At 42.8% G+C, this 17,481-nt stretch overlaps 1 protein-coding gene across 6 annotated transcripts in view; it reads left to right on the forward strand.

Annotated features, from left to right (window-relative positions):
- ANKRD44 (ankyrin repeat domain 44) overlaps positions 1–17,481 on the forward strand; it is a 165,073-nt gene that overhangs the window by 81,808 nt on the left and 65,784 nt on the right. For all 6 annotated transcript variants that reach the window (XM_063116225.1, XM_063116226.1, XM_063116221.1 and 3 more), the window contains exons 4-7: positions 1,324–1,394; positions 9,760–9,960; positions 12,989–13,076; positions 16,938–17,080. In XM_063116225.1, coding sequence (XP_062972295.1) covers positions 1,324–1,394; positions 9,760–9,960; positions 12,989–13,076; positions 16,938–17,080 — 503 coding nt within the window. The remainder of the gene's footprint in view (positions 1–1,323; positions 1,395–9,759; positions 9,961–12,988; positions 13,077–16,937; positions 17,081–17,481) is intronic.

The raw sequence follows: 17,481 nt of genomic DNA on the forward strand, positions 1-17,481 counted from the left end.
TTAACTTTGGAAGGCCATTCTTCACATTTCTGTGAGAAGAAAATGTACACCGTATGGTTTGAGGGGCTGGGATGACAACGAAGAGGCTTCTTCCCTCTCCATATTGCAAAATAACATTTGGCTCTGGGGAAGAAAAGCATTCAGTGACCTGGTTCATACATAAGGCTAATCTGTGTTTTCTTGACCCAGGCTTTGTCTGGCAGATGACAGAACAAACCATAGTTTATTTTCTCAATCCCTGAGATGTTTGTTTCTCTCCTCTTCTGCCCACTCTCTCCCCATATGCCAAATACCTTTGCACCACTGTAGTGTAGGCATGTAGAGTGGCTGGCTTTTTTTTTAACCACTGTTCTTCACCACCTTTGTAGCCTAGCAACACAACTCACTAACAACCCATGGTTTAAATAAACCAGAGTTTACAACCCAACAACAAACCATGGGTTCTCTTTCTGGGTCGTTTGTGTTAAAAAAAACCACGGTTTGTTAGCGCGGCTGGATTCACACATCATGACAACCGAGAATTCAACAACCTGTGGGTTAAAAGAACCATAGATTAGCATTATGTGTGAACCAGGTCAGTAAATATTCACGGAATGGTAGGGATTTTCTTTGAGGAGTGGGGGATAATGTGACTGGTGCATAGCTGGGTGTTTTTTTTAGATTAGATGTACCTTCTCATGCTGGAGTGATAGAACAAGAATGTGCTTAGCTTCTTAATGCATTAGACAATAAACCTAATAAAGCAAGATTTTTTAAAAATAAAAATGGAAAGTGGCATATAAATTTTCTAAACCCAATAAATAAAGAGCTTTGGCCAAGAGAGATAAGTATCTGTGCAGGAATGGGTGTCCACATAATAGGAGGTGCAGGAGCAACACTCCATCAGTGCAGGCATTCATGTTGACTGCAGGTGGGGTGTGTAACTTGCCCTGCAGCATTCCAAGTGAACAGTGGCTGCTGAAACATCTTCCACTTGCCACGGGGCATAAATTGCTGTGATTGTTGAGCTTTCTGGTTGCCTCTGAAAGCTTTCAACTGCAGTTGGGGCTTTCAGGTTTCCCATTCCTGCTCCGAACGGATCTTTCCAACTTACTCATCTTTTCTGCTCAGCTCTCCAGGTTTTGTCAAGAATTATCAAAGGGCAATTAGTCTTGCTCTCAACCACACTGTGACAAATGCAAATAAATAAATAAATCAGGCTGCAAGGCCTGGAGTGCATTCTGCTTGCATACTATTCTGTGCACCCTGAGTCACATGTTTGCAATAGAATTCTTAATGCCAAATATCTCTTTTGTGCTAAAGATGCGTCCTTTTAATTTGCAGGGGCTCGTGTCAATGCCAAGGACAACATGTGGCTGACTCCTCTTCACCGTGCAGTTGCTTCAAGGAGTGAAGTGAGTGATATATCCAAGACTTGGGCAGCACGTGCTTTATGTATTTCACTGGGAAAGTTTTAAAAATATCATTGTTGGATTGTTAATGAGTACTACTGTGATCCCATAGCTCATACCTGTGTTCCAGAAATGCTACAATTTAAATATCCATCTGTTTGTGAAATTGCAAGTTAAGGTACTTGAAAAATATATGTTATATATTTTATATATTCAGTAGCCATGGAACTAGCTGTGTACCTGAGAGACTGGGGGAAGGGGAGGAAGGGGTATGGACACCATTTGAGGCCACATAACAAGCCAATTGTAATTATTTCCATCTTGTTCAAAGCTACCTTAAGGTACAATCCTAACAGAATGGCTATAAGTCTCCAAACTCAAAGGCTTACGGCCATCCAATGCAGAACAGCAGGAGCAGTGGAGGCGATCTTTGCTGCAATGCTCCCCCAACTCTGCATTTTCGTTAGATGGGCTTTTTTGCCCATCTAGCTGGGGCTCTGCGTAGCAGGAGGGAAAGAGGCTGGGGAGGCCCAAGGATATATCGTCAGCTGGCCTCTCCATTCCCCTCCCCTTCACCCACACGCCTCCTTTCCCTCCTCTCTGAGGTTACCTTTGAAACCTCGGAGAGACAGCTGGCATAGTTATCTCTGTGCCAGTTGCGACAGAGAGTGGGACGGGAGTTTGGATTCCTTGCTGACTCCAACCTTGGATCCAGGAATATGAGCTATCCTATGCCCCCCCCCCACTCTGTCCAGGGTCCATATGAATGCTCCTTCTGCTGATTTAGACACAGCCCACAAGCCACATGTCGTGGCCTTCAAAGGGCTCAGTAAATTGCCTCCTTTGCTGCCCATTCTTGATTACGAAAAGAAGGCGGCTCATCTAGAAGTTTGATTGCCACAATCTATGGCTAATGGGCTGCTTTCTGCTTAGTGGGGTACTAGTTGTGTGCAAGTTTCATTTAAGTCATATAATGTTCAAGACTTGGGAGTGCTTCTGCATAATAGTTTTAATAATAAAATACCCAAGCTTCTTCACATTAGACTTCGGGTGTATAATTGGAAATATGGTGGACCACCCCTGTTATTGTCTGCGAGGCTTGTATGGATTGCATTGCATACTTTAACCTCCTAATTATCCCTGTTAGTGGCACAGGTAGCTGAGCAACCAGCCAGCCCAAAAAGCCAATGATGTGTGGTTTGCATGGGTGAGATCACTTCTCCCACCCCGCTTGGTCTTGCTGGGGCCAGGAAACAGCCAGTTGCCACCACCTTGTCAGGGGTTGCTCCTCCTCTGGGTGGGTCTTGTCTGACAATTGAGGTTCTCTGCAGTAGGTCTCCCAAACAAAAATGCAACAGAAACTCACCCCATATGGGGAAGCGTTTATTCTTTTGAACGTGAGCAGGCAGAGAGGCAATTGCGGAATGTCCAAGTCCCAGTTATTTCAGGAGCAGAAGATTAGAAGGTTTCTTTGCCTGCTTCCATCTATTAATTAGTTATGCTCTAATTGTGAGCCGCAGACCATAAGTTAGCATTTCAACTGCCACCCTTAAGTGAGATAGACCTCTTCAGTGCCTGCTGATCACCAATAGAATTAGTCACATATGATGGTTTTTCATATTAGCCAATAAGGCATCCAAAGTCAAACATTATAGGAAGGAAGAGTGCAGCTTTTGCTGAAAGCAGTTTTATTTTGAACTGAAGCAGGAATAGTCAGCCACTGCCTTCCAACATCCTGGCTGAGGATCGTCCTTAATGTGACACTTGATTTGCAGCGTAGCAGGAAGCGGTACACGGTAGATAATAAGGCAGTGGAATAACCTTGACATAAATGGAGCATTCCCTAGAGATCTGCTGGGTCTGGGCAGCAATCCTGTGCACAGTTAGTTTGGAGGTTGACAGCCATTTGCCAGAGAGTGGCATGATAGACCTATTGTTGTACACACTCCTTTTGTTTGTTTGTCCAGCAGTCTCTCGTCAAACTGATTTTGCAAGTTTGGAAAGCCCTGCAAAATCCTGCCAAGCTTGCTTGACAATGATGGTACTGGGCTGAGTGTGCACATCAGGAGCAGCAAGGCCTCGATCATGATGCCTTCAGCTCTGGGAGCAGAGGAATGGTCTGTCTCCAACCTTCGGCTGCTTTTAATGCCTTTGAAATCAATGGGGCTTAAACAGTCTAGCTGTGTATGGGATTGCAGCCATTTTCATTGTGTTAACTTTTTGAGAACAATGGGCAGGGTATGTCCAGTGATTAAGGGGACCCTGAGGCATTTTGCTTCTGAATGCCTGATGCCTGCATTGGACTAATGTATTTAGACTTCCCCATCCCCGATCTGGAGCGCTTGCAGCAGAATGTCATTTTGTTGCCTGAAGCAAAGGACAAAGACACGCGCACACTTTGGGGCAGCAGACTAGCTCAGGGGGCTCAGGGCAGGCTGCATGGCACGCATAGCCCTATCCCCTCCCTGGCCACTGTTTTTATTGGTAGGGCCAGCCCTTCTGTCTCTATTTCCACAAGAGGACAAAAAGCAATGGTTCAAAATAGAAAGGAAAGCAGATTTAGGTTAAACAGAATGGGGAGCTTCCAGGATGGAAGGATAGTTCACCTTTGGAACTAATTGCCTGTTTCAGAGACTTGTGGGACCTCTCTCAGTGTTCAACAAAAAGCAGGAAAGGCATCTATCAAGGATATCCTCCATTGTAACAATTTCCAGAGTTGTAGCCATGTTAATCTGTTACAGCTAAAACAACTAAGGAAAAATGCCCTACTTTGTGTGGCATTGGTCACTAAATGGCTGTGCCCTGTTGGAACATGAAGTACTAGTTGAGCTGCTTTGCAGGTGGGACCATCCAACCTTTGTTTGTTTGAACACTACCAGTTATTGTCCAATGTCTACTTTGTACAGCCAGAAAGGGGATTACAGGCAAACAGAATTAAGATAAAATGAAAATCAGAGTAAGGAGGATTAATGGAACACTTCTCATGAGCAACTAATATATGTCCTTATTAAGAACTTTTACTTCAAAGATTGGGACGAGATTTATCCCTGTAGTCCCTTCCATCCATCTCTTCAGATTCTATGGATCTATTGTTTTATTTTTATTTCTTTTGACAGCAGGGTGCAGAATGTAGCTTTCTTCCCCTCTTTTTGCCTTGTCTCAAACTCCAGACTTAGTCAATGGCCCTGTTCAGAAGACACCTTAAACCATGGCTTTAACCACGATGGTTAAGCCAGAAAGATGGGCTGTGTTCAGAAGACACCTTAAACCACAGCTTTAACCATGGTGAACAAAGCAAAAAGCGTTATTCTTCTGAACACAACCTGGCTTTCTAGCTTAACCACTGTGGTTTAAAGCCCTGGTTTAAGGTGTCTTCTGAATGGGCCCAGTGAGGGAAACACAAAATAACCAGGCATGACTGAATTTTCACTGATGCTGTCACCCCTTTCTAAGCTGCCATTTTTGTTTGAGTTTTCATCATTCGAACGCTGAGCCACCACCATGCTTGCTGGTGAATTGCCTGCTGAGAGAGCCTTCTTTTTTTAAAAAAGTCAAAAGCTTGGCTTTTCTCCAGAGATTGATGGATTTGCCTCTGCAACAATCTGAGCACTTGCCAAGCCTGGAGGCATGAATCCTTGGAGCTCATTTCTGAACTCAAGTATTGTTTAGCTACTGTTGGAGTGTCCCAGCTGCTGGCCTCTAGCAAAAGCCCACCAAAAGAAATCTCTAATGGAACACAAATGCTTGGAAACAATAGAAGGTGTGTGTGTGTGTGTGTGTGTGTGTGTGTGGAGAGAACCCATCCACCTTAATAGCAAAGATTAAACATCAACCTATAAAAAGCAAAAAGGTATTGCTATGATTGTTAACACCCAGAATTGCAATCTGCTGGGTTTATTTCACATGTCAGAGCTGGTGATTTCTATTGAATATGACAGTCTGGCTGACTTGATGGTTTCTAATCCTTTTAATATATATTTCAACCGTAACCCTTCAAACACTAAAATAGAGGTGTGGAATTCAGATTATGTGCACGCTTTTTTTGTCTTTTTCCATCATAAGTTTATTTCTCTCAGTACATATATGGTTATATTTGTCATTAATCCCCTTGCGAAGGGGGTCCACGCAAATAAAAGGACAGTGGGACCATGTGGCTGGCGCCACTTCTGAGGTCACACTGCTCCCCATGCTGAATTGACATGTCTATAGAACTCTGTGTCTAGAGCACTTCCATTTGCCCAATCTTCAGACCCTTTGCAGGCTTCCCTTTCCCCAGGTTGAGCTGGCTGTCGTTTACACACACATATCACCCCATCTCTCATCGTTTAACGGTTCTTGGCAAGTTGTATTAACTGTCTCCACTGCAAAATATTTTCTTTGAGGCTGGACCTACACATGATACCCGATGCATACTTGCTACTAAAATATGCTCCCCATATCTTCTCCAACATCCAACAGCCATGCATTGATGTGGACATCTGCAAAGGCCATGTGCATAGGAGTTGGGCTGATGAAGCCGTGTGGACTCAGAGCCAGTGGTGCAGTTCTACTGGCCCTTTCTTCATGTGCAGTCCCTTCACACAATTAATGTGTGAAGGGGGCCGTCACTGACTGCAGATTATTGCCTCAGGTGGAAAGTTCATATCACCCAATCTGATGTCACTCAGTGGAAATGCACATTATAACTCATGTGTTATAATTGCTGAAAGCAGTGACCCTGCATCTCCTCTTCCTGCTGTCTCCAGTAATGTTTACTAAGAAAAAATGCATGATGTGAGATTTCTCCAGCACCAGCCACATACGGGAGAGGGGAAATTCACAATGCAATGGTGTCACATCATGTGTTCTGTTTTACTTAAGTGTCAAGGAAGACAGGAGATGAAGGAGATTGGGGGGGGGGGCATGTGTTTTGCAGTGGAGACAGTTAATACATCTTGCCAAGAATCATTAAATGATGAGAGATGGGATGATGACATATAAGCGAGAACCAGTCCATCCTGGGGAAAGGGAACCTTGCAAAGTGTCTGTAGATGGGGTAAATGGAAGTGCTATATGTCAATTCAGCATGGGAAATGGCACTGATTGTATATTTTAACTATGCACAAAGGATATTCAGCCAAGTGCATAACAGAGTTACATTAAGTAGTACATGAGTTGAAGAGATGAATGTGGTTTCTTGTGGGCAGAATGATTCTTCACTATTTTAAGAGTTGGTCGATTCCTTTCTCTCTTATTTATATAGCAGCTTATATGGTAGCTTATTATAAAGAGCTAAGACTAAGGTAGTGACTTGCCCAAGCGAATGCTCCCTTGCATGAAGTTAGTAATTGAGCAGGAATATGAACCAGAAGGATTTAAGCTTCTGATTTTTTGTTTTGTTTTAGAACAATTGAACTGAATGAGGCCAGTTTAATTCAGTTTTCATTCATTCTCAGCCAGATGCATTAAGGACTCCCATTCAGTCCTCACTTGTATCTTTTGGGAGTTGCGGGGTTTTCTTGTTGCTGACAGCAGTGAGAGCACATCTGCTTCTGTGCCTTTACCCTGGAGCCATCTTTTCCCTCCAAAAATCTCCTGGACATTCAGTCATTCTAGAAGTCATTCTGGGGGGAAATGGCTGCCAGTGAGGGCCACCAATTTCCCCCCTCAGAATACCCCAGAACAACACACATTTAAGGCCATTAAGTAGATGTTTAGCATGTGCATTTGCCAGTCTCTAGTTATAAACTAGTTCCATTTCTGCTGAACCAACAAATGTTGTCTAGAAACCAAAGGAATCCTTCAAACTCTGTTTCCTCAGGTTATATTTTCAATGTCACCCCACTTTGCATCCCTATAGCCTAGGAATGCTTTTTAATAAATTGAAATAATGAATTTTCGGTAAAGCTGCTGAATCACACTGACAACAAAATATTATTATTGATAATCCAAGAAATCTTGCAAATTGGATGCAGTTGTTATTCATCAGCATTGTTGATAAAGATGAAATTGATAAGAAATAAAAATAATAGCACTTACATATCACAAAGCTTTTTGCTTGTGACTATCCTGTTAGATGTTCAGAAATAAACAAATAAAACCCCCAACAAAACCACTATAGAACTATTGGATGACGTTTTAGTAATTTTATAAAACACTAAAAAGCCAAAGAAAATTGCATTTTTATTTTGCAAATCCATATATCAGTAAGTTTTGAGCTCTCCAGAAAACAGCCATGTTGTGAAATATTAACATGTACTTTTCCGGGCCTTTTGGATGTATGTAGTTTTAGTATTTAGTTTTAGTATTTGCTATTGGATGATGTTTATTTTTGGCATTTGCAGAATTATTGTACTACTATTATTAAAATATTTATACATTGGCAGGGACAAAGGTATGTGGTACGCAATGACTGGTAATGATACAACATCATCAGAGGTCATGAAGAGCCAGTGTGGCGTAGTGGCTAGAGTGTCAGACTGGGAGTTGGGAGATCCAGGTTCTAAGTCCCCACTCGGCCATGGAAACCCACTGGATGACTTTGGGCCAGTCACAGACTCTCAGCCCAACCCACCTCACAGGGTTATTGCTGTGAGGATAAAATGGAGAAGAGGAGGATTAAGTACGCCTCCTTGGGTTCCTTGGAGGAAAAAAGGCGGGATATAAATGCAATAATAAATAAAATAAAAATAAATATTTCATCTTCGATTTCATTGTACATGAAAAGGTCTTCATTGTAAATATTGGTAGACTACCTTCCAAAAGAAAACTGATTACCGGGTGGTTTAGCTGAGAAAGCTAAGTATGTTATCCATCCCTGTGTACAAAGTACAGACATAGGGTACGTCTTGATGAGGGGTTTGCTCCAGGGTGGATCCGTAGTGGCAACAGATATATGATGTAGCCGCCATCGTGAAGCCACCCAGAGGCAAAACCCCAAAGCTCCGCTTTAAAAAAGTTGGCTACTTACCGCGTGTTTTTCCTGTCAGCAAGGCACAGACGCGCATTTGCCATCTGTCGCCATGCCCCGGCATTGCAGCAGAGGCATATCCCGGCCAATGCCTCACCCTGATTGGTTGCTCAGCCAGGACAGGAGGAGGGGCAGGCCAGTGAGCTGAATGGCCGCTGGACCACCTCCATGAACCATCACTTTTTTTAAAAAAAAAAAGTAAAAAAAATTAAAGTAATTTTTTTTTTTTAAGAACTGGGGAGAGGGGAACTGGGGAAGGGGTGGCCCAGCGTGCCGAATGGCCGCTGGGCCACCTCTATGCTTCTGCGGACCATCGTTTTTAAAAAAATAATAAATAAATAAATAAATAAATAAATAAATGGAAGTGGTTATGCAGAACCAGAACACCCCATTCCTCCCCCTGTTGTTTTTTCTTTTCCTATCTGTAAATCCAAAGTTTCACGTTTACAGATTAAAAAAAAAAGCACCAAAACGGCTGCCCCCCTGAGCGCCTGTGCAATGTCCCGTGGTGTGCCCGGGCTTGGGTGCACAAGGGTGGCAGCGGCCCCTTCACACAAAACCCGCACTTGTGCTTCTTCCCATGCAGATAATGGGAAGGAGCGCCAATGTGGGAGTTTGAGGCCTTGGGGCGCAGACGTGATGCCGCCAAGACACGGCCATACATAATATTAAGTACAAGGGATGCCATGAATTGACTACTGTATAGTCTAGATTAATCTGGTAAATACATTACTTAAATGTGCCTAAAGATTCAACCCTAATTCTACTGGCTCAGGAAGTAAGCGCCTCCTCCCTTATGTCCCAGTCTGCCACTAAAGGTCTTCTGAGGTTGCCTAATGTGAGATTGGCGGCCCACTCAAGAGGATCTTTTCCTTTGCCACCCCTCAGCTGTGGAATGACCTGCCAATTGAAATGTGCTTACTGACCTTCCCTTTTTAGAGTTCTTATTTCTCTTTGCAGAAATAAGAAATATACTGCTTTGAGACTGTATTGTTTTCATAGTAGGTTGTTCTTTCGTTTTTTTCCAGTTTTTAAGAGTACTTTGTATATAGGCAGGTTATAAATTGAATAAATGCATAATAAATAAATAATAAGTTCAACTATAAGTAGGTTTTAATTTTGAATAAACAGTTGGGATCATGGTGTAAACCGTGTATCAATATGAATTTATCCAAAAGTTGCGTGTCAACAGTAGTGTGTCAACAATTCAACCAGTTAAATTAAAATTCTAGAAAAGGGTCTGTACTACCTTAGAATGCACATGGGTGGTGCATGATTGAATGTCTTTTTGGTATTGATGTTTCTTTGTAATAGAGGAGTGACACAACCACCATTCAGCATAAACTCAAGATTCATAACTATAATCTGTAATTTATAATAAATGCGTACTTGTAAGGTTTAACTGTGCTGTCTTTGTAGGAAGCAGTGCAAGTATTGATTAAACATTCGGCCGATGTCAACGCCCGGGACAAGAACTGGCAGACCCCTTTGCATGTAGCAGCTGCAAATAAAGCTGTGAAGTGTGCTGAAGTGATCATTCCCCTTCTGAGCAGTGTCAATGTCTCTGACAGAGGGGGTCGGACCGCGTTACACCATGCAGCTCTGAATGGCCACGTTGAAGTGAGTAGCTTAACTTGGAATTTTTCTTGTCAATAAGGAAAAACACAGCTGTTTTACTTGGGGGTAACCCTGAGCCAGTGCCAGCATTATTATATTGTTCCCCATGTAATGGATCATGAGTAGCTTTGTTACCCACTGTTCAGGTTTCCCTGGGACCTGCTTGACAAGACTGTTGTAGAAATTCCCAGTAGAAACTCAAAGTCTGGCACAGCAGTCACTTCTTTTTTGACATTTGCCCTTTTTTGGTCACTTCTGAAGGAATATCTAGAGCATGTCCAAAGCTCAGTGTCGTGTTTCTCAAAACCTCCTGCCTTCTTGGGAGACAATAAGGAGGCCTGCTAAGTAATCCACAAAGCTTTATTTAAGCAATAAACATCTCTTCCCACCTGAAGAGAGTCTAATCTCTTGGAACTTTCCCCTAGGCAAAACTATGCAAACTAAGCGAGACAATTGTCCTTTCAAGGAGAATGGAAAGCCTTTTCCCAAGATGCGTTAACTTCAGAGAGACTAGTTCTGAGGCGGCTTCTGATGCGATGCGAGCTGGGCCAACTTCCTCTCGCCTTCCTTTCACTTCTCCCATTTTAGTCTGCAGCGTACTCTAGGATCAGCTAACCTCTCTGTGTTCTCTCCTTCGGAAGAATGTTGGCTTCCTACTGACTGTGTATTGTTTGTCCTTGAGGAGAAAAGCTCTGGAGAGAGTTCACCACCAGCTGGTGAAGAGCCCGTGAGAGCTTTCTTCCTCACTGGGACAGGCTGGCCTGTTCCTGGCGCTGACTCCTCTCCTTCAGAGTCTGATTCTGATTGATCACCTGAAACACCTTCTTCCAACCCAGGGAGAGCAGGGCTAGACATGACACTCAGGATTTTCCCTGAAGATATAACAGTCATGCATGCACACACTTACCAGAGAGAAATGTCATTTGAGTGTTGCTTCAGTTAACAACTTGCACCATTTATTAAGCATAAGCAAAATTAGTCTCTCTTCACTGTGAATGCAAAATGAATTTTAGAAGAAGACACCTTTGGCAATCAAAACAGTGTTGGAAAGGCAATAGGCCTCACAAAAGGAAAGCAATGGTTGTGGAATTTGGATTAATGGGTTATACTAATATTTTCCAATGCGGTTTTTTTTCCAAACTTCAATTGTAGTTTAAAAATTATGTCCGTGGCTTCTTGGCAGAGTTCTCAGTTAGACCTTTATTACTGGCTGCATTTCTTGTGGCTACACTTAGGACTAGATGATCTCAATTGTGGATTCATCTCCACATATTTGTGTGACACCGGATCAAAGTTTAGGAGTAGAATAAAATGTTCTCACTAATCATACAAAGAGTGAACAAAAGGTTGCAAAAAGGTATTTCAGGGGGCAATAAATACCTGCTATGAAGCAGTTATCAAAATATGGGGTTTTAATGGTTTATATTTTGGGAGAATATTTGGGTTATGTATATATTTTTAAGCTGCTTGCTCACCATTTAGAATGTAAAGGACAAATTAATTCTGCCTTCTGTCTGGGACATGTGGTATAATCTTCATTGAGTGAGATTGTTGACCCCTTGCTATGAACTACAGGCAGACTCCCACACCCATGATAGCTAATCCCGCCCCTCTCCCCTTTTCCTTTTTAATGGAGGTAAACTTCAGGCTTGAATGATCTACACTAGACAGCGCCGGTGCCGGACTATTTTGCGCCCTACGCAAGGCGAGCTACTTGAACCTCTCCCCCAACCCCAATTTTTTTGCCAACTTCGATTTTTAAGAACAGATGTTTTGTAGAAAAAATAAAAAGCACAAAACTTGAACTTATTAAGATTTTTCTTAAAACAGCTAATTTGTATAAAACTGTGGCCCTTAAAGGTCAGTACTGCGCCCCTCTGAGGTCCGCTGCCTAGTTTGCCTAATGGTAGCGCCGGCCCTGACACTAGGGGTGGGCAACTTTTTTGACCGTGAGGGTTGCATGCAGTGGTGGGTGGCATGCCACCCATGAATGGAGCTGGCAGGTAGACGGGTGGGCATGACTCCTCCCTTTCTCTCTCTTTTTTACACAGGCACACAAGAATGCGGTGGTACAGACCTGCAAACACACACGCACACACGTACAAGCACACACATGGATTCAGTCATGTGCATACACATCCTGTTGTGTCCACCCCATCCCAGCTTGCCCAGCTGATCGATGCTGGGTATACCTGAGGCGTGCACAGATTGGTGTGCACCTCAGCCTAGGGCCAATCTACTGGGCAGTTGGGAAGAGAGCCTTGGGTTACCCATATGTGATCTATACAGTACAGATTGGTCTTCAGGATACCTTGATATCCAGAGCCCTTCAATAACCTAGATAAGAGCTAGAAAGAGCAAAAGATACTCGCAAAATTCCATTTTGTGACGATACCAGCAGAGCAAGGAGTAGGGCTAATACAAGTGTACGCGGCTGCTCTTGGCCTCAGAGGAAGGCCCAGGGTTCGGTCCCTGAGGGGATTTATGGCCGTCTTATTTTTATTTTCCTAGTGTTCCATGGGATTAGTGAGAAAAGCTTATCTTTTTATGTTGCTGATGGATGACGGTGGACATTTGGGAAGCCAGACAGTCTCTGACCTGGCAATTTCTGCGGTTGTGTCAGGATCAATTCCGTCCTCTTTCTCTCTTGCTGTCTTTTGCCTCTAGAATGAAGAGAGAAAGGAACTCTCCTAGGTAAATGCAATACCTCTGCTAGTCTGTGTGCTGATTTCTTTTGCAGGCAAAGCTTTTTTCAAAAGAATAATCTGCACGGCTATATTGCAATTTCCTGGAAGTTTATTTTTAAGCGACCTTTAAGATCCACCTCTAAGATTGATGGGAAGCCCTAAAATGTTGTTCATAATATGTAACAATACTTACATTATAGGCTCATTATTGTGAGAACTGCCTCACATTCTAAAATACTTTTTCATCCAAATGCCTCTGTGACATGGCAATCTGCATTAAACGGACTACCACTTTGTCTACAACAATTGATGTGTTTTTTGTTTGGTGTGTTTGCTTGCTTTAGATGGTGAACTTGCTTTTGGCTAAAGGGGCAAACATTAATGCCTTTGACAAAAAGGACCGAAGAGCTTTGCACTGGGCAGCATACATGGGTAAGAGCGGGTGGGTTTTCCCACTCATTGGCAAAATGGTTTTAACACAATTGGCATTGCGGGAGGTAATGATGCGAGGGGGCGGGGCGGCGAACCTCTTTCAGACTGAAGGCCCAATTCCATTTCAGAGAAACTCTTGGGCCCCTGTATTCCTGTGGTGGGCGGGCCTTAAGAGAAAGGGGTGGGTCCAAAATACCAGTGTGAGAAGAGGCATTTCAACCATTTGGAATGGGGAAAATACACAAGCGCCAGGAAGCCACCCAAGGAACATGGCCATCTGGGGAATGCCAGGCAGACTGGATTGAGACTCCATGCCTGAGGTTCTGTGCCCCCTGCAATAAAACTAGGCAAATTTAGAAATTTTCTTTTTTATTCCTAAGCTACAACTCCCCCCCCCTCCATGTTATAACCTTTCCTCATAGGGCAGTTGCTCCTGCCGCTTGGAAATTTAAATTGTCAACATTTTCATTTTGACTGGGGTGACATTTTCATTTAGGTTTCCACCACAACACAAAGATCATTTTCCTGGTCAGTCACCGCCGGCTCAGCCAGGGCGACCCTCCCATGAGGTGGTGTGAAGCCCCCACCTCAGATAGTGGAGGGGGGAAGCAGCAGCACATTGCACTGCTCCCACTCTGCCCTGCCAGGAGAGCCCTCTGCTGTCTCCAGCAGGTGTTCCAGGGAGCCCTGCCAGCATTTGCCTCAGCAAGAGAGCAGCCGGCAGGGCTCTCCGGAGCAGCTGCCCTCTGGAGAGTTGAGTCGGTCGAGGAAGCAGCTGACACAGCTCTTCAGAAAGCAGGCCAGGCTGAAATGCCTGGCACTGAGGGAGTGTGGGGGACTTCCTCAAAGCCATGCATTATGGGAGGGTGTCCCAGGAGATTGCTTGCGCAAGTGATCTTCTAGGACACCCCTTGCATGCCGTGTGAATTCCAATTGTCTTAGTTTGGAATGATCCTTCTGAAGCTCTTCACAATGCCTTTTCGTTTTAATCACCCTCAATAATTTGGTGTGTTCAGCAAACATGACCACCCCACTGCTTATCCTTAACTCCAGATCATTTATTAACATATTAAAGAGCATTGGCTCCAATAGGTCCCTAGGGGACCCTCCTGTTTACATCCCTACATTGCAAGAACTAACTGACCATATAAAGCTGAAATTAATTTACCCTGTCTCTGAGGAACCATCCACCAGCATTTAATTTCTCAAATGGAAAGTAACAGAAGTAGCAGGCTTGGAGCTTCATCCCATGTACCTGTTTCCTTTGAATTATCCTCTACAGCATTTAGCTTTCGTTGTTGTTGTTGTTGTAGTACCCCGGGCGGCAGCGGTTTGCATACCAGGAAGAGGGTTTAAGGGGGGAAATGTAAAAAAATTATAAAAAATCAACGGATGACCCAATCCGATTCAAATTTGGTATGCTTAAAGCTCTCCTTAATATCTATTACTGTGCCGATTTTGATGTTTCTATCTTTAAAGCTTACACAGATTTAAGCATTTGTTTAATTTTTTTCAAATCCTGCTCCTGCGCCCCAGTGGCCGCTCGGAAAATACACTCGAAAACTAGTGGCTAAATACAGCAACGCTTTTCCCTTTATAGTACAATTAAAGCAGGATGCATGGGAGTACTTCACAGTCAAAGCAGATTATAAGGTGGAAAACTTCGGAGTCCTTTGCACGCAATTCACAGTGATTGCACAGTATAACCCTGGTGTGATAAAGCTCTTTGAGAAGTAGCTCAAAGCCCTTCTAAAAGTCTGTTCTATGTCCCCCCCTTTTTTAATCTATAGTGCAACCTTATAAATAAATAAGCCTGCAAACATTTGCTAGTGTGCAGGAGGCTGGCAGAGGAGGGACATATAGCTCTGTCCCTTCTCCATCAGCCTGCTGATTTCTGTGTTGGGTATGGAGCAGGGGGCTTCCCTTCTCTAGCAGTGGACTTGCTTTCCGTCTTGGGCACAAAGTGCTCCATTCCCCCTCCACACCAACCCTGCTCACTTACCTGCATGCAATTCCTTATTATCTGGAGCTTGCAGGTGAGTGCTTAAATACGAAGCTGCTATAGAGCAGGGATGGTCAGACAGTAGATCAGGATCTACTGGTGGATCACTGGGGCCAAATCTACACCAAGCATGATATAACACCTTGAAAGTGGTTTGAAAATGGTATATGGAATGTGTTATGGGCCCCAAGAGTTGACCATGCTGTTATAAACCATTATAAAGCAGTAGTGTAGATCTTGCCGGGGCAAGCAGCAATAAGAGTTTCTAAGTTCCAATTCTCTAACAACAACAACAACAACAACAACAGACTCCCCCCTCCCCCAAAAATAAGGTTGCTGAAAAAGAACTCTGGAATGTGGTGGGGGGAGGACTTTGAGTAGATTTTTGTGTGTAAAAGGACCTATGAACTTGATTCTGGTGCAATGACAAATTCCTGGCCAGAACTTGTGCTCAGAAAAATTTTGAGCCACTATTTTGCACCGGGCCTCAATTGGAGGACCTCAGGGCTGCAGTGAAAACAAAAGTAAATCCCACAAGCATGATGTCTACCCACCCCTGTTATAGAGCAACTCTCTAGAAGTAAAAATAAACAGAATTTTGGAGTAAAACCTACCAATGATAATGCTATCCATTGTGAAGATGCCCTGATTGCTCATCTTTTTAATTGCATGATATTATTGAAAGAAACAACGTTCTCTTGCTTGTTATAAATTTTGTAGTCATTTCTTGCCATTGTTTCGAAGTTCCATTAGAAACAGGGTGGGTGAGAAATACAATTTTAAGTATTCCTTTTGGGTGTAACCTTTCTCCCTACCCAAAAGGTTTGTAGCACAATCCTATGTGTGCCTACTCAAAAGTAAATCCCAGTGTGTTCAGTGGAGATTACCCCCAGGAAGGCGTGCAAAGGATCATAGCCTTAATTTTCTTTTCTCCCAGCATTCAAACTGAGTTCTAATTTTTATTTTAATTTTATCTATGACTGTGATATAGTTAACTCAACATATTTGTTCAAATTATAAGGTAATTTTAATCCCTAATTATTCGTTTTCTTATAGTACAAAACGTGCTTTTAAGAGACTTTGTCGGATTTTTTTCAAAGACCTTGGCTTGGGTGGAGACAGACAATAATATTTCAGTGGGTTGAAGGCAGTTTGAAATAGGGATCATTGCTCATGGTGTATATATAAACTTACTCCATTTTCAGCTCCCGATGAGTGGGTTTCACAGGGTCCTTTGCACCATTTCAGCCTGTCTAGTCAGGGCCAACAGGCAGTGAAGATTAGTATGTGATTTATTTATTTATTTATTTATTACATTTTTATACCACCCAATAGCTGAAGCTCTCTGGGCGGTTCACAAAAATTAAAACCATGAAAAGCATAATAAAACAACCAAGAGTCTAAAAACGCAAATACAAAATACAATATAAAAAGCACAACCAGGATAAAACCACACAGCAGAAATTGATATAGATTGAAATATGGAATTAAAACAGCAAAGTTTAAATTTAAGTTAAATTAGGTGTTAAAATACTGAGAAAATAAAAAGGTCTTCAGCTAGTGATGGAAAGAATACAGTGTAGGCACCAGGCAAATCTCTCTGGGGAGCTCATTCCACAGCCAGGATTCCACAATATGATGTGTACAATATGAAGGGAAATCCCTTTCATGGCACTTTCAGCTCCCTTAAAATCAATTGTGTGTCTGGATTTTTTTTTAACGTGCTTGAAATGAATGTCTTTCCAAATTGTAAATTATTCTGAACCCAAAATGACATGCTGGCAACCAAGACAGTAATTTAAGAAAATTTCACTGCAGGGAATATATAGGTAATGCTCCATTTTCCTCCTCTTTCTAAGGCCACTTGGAAGTTGTTTCATTGCTGATTAGTCATGGTGCTGAGGTGACATGTAAGGATAAGAAGGGTTACACTCCACTTCATGCTGCTGCATCCAATGGGCAGATCAGTGTGGTGAAACACCTCCTCAATCTCGGTGTGGAGGTAAGTAGCAATTAATATGATTTTTAACAGGTTAGTGAACACTGGACACTGTAATTTAATCAGTATAAATTCCTCGCCGTTGGGACTTTTCATTCTGCAATGAAATTAGATTTTCAGTGCTCTCTTAAAATTTATTCTCCCATTGACAAGGTTTATGAAGGAATCCATTTTTGTCATCTGGATTGTGGATTTTATAATCTGTCTTGGTCATGAGGCTAATATACCATAGCTGTTCAGGGTGACAGGTTTAGGTGTGATTATCTTGACTTTCCTTTCCCACCAGGCTTGAAATAGCAGTGGGAATTCAGAATGTCATGCGGAGAGGTATCACTGAAACCTATGATATATTGTATATCAGCTGTACTTTTTGAAAGTGAGGATAATCACTCCCCTCTTGACAG

The sequence above is a fragment of the Elgaria multicarinata genome, chromosome 2 (genome assembly GCF_023053635.1).
Source record: "Elgaria multicarinata webbii isolate HBS135686 ecotype San Diego chromosome 2, rElgMul1.1.pri, whole genome shotgun sequence".
NCBI lineage: Eukaryota > Metazoa > Chordata > Lepidosauria > Squamata > Anguidae > Elgaria > Elgaria multicarinata.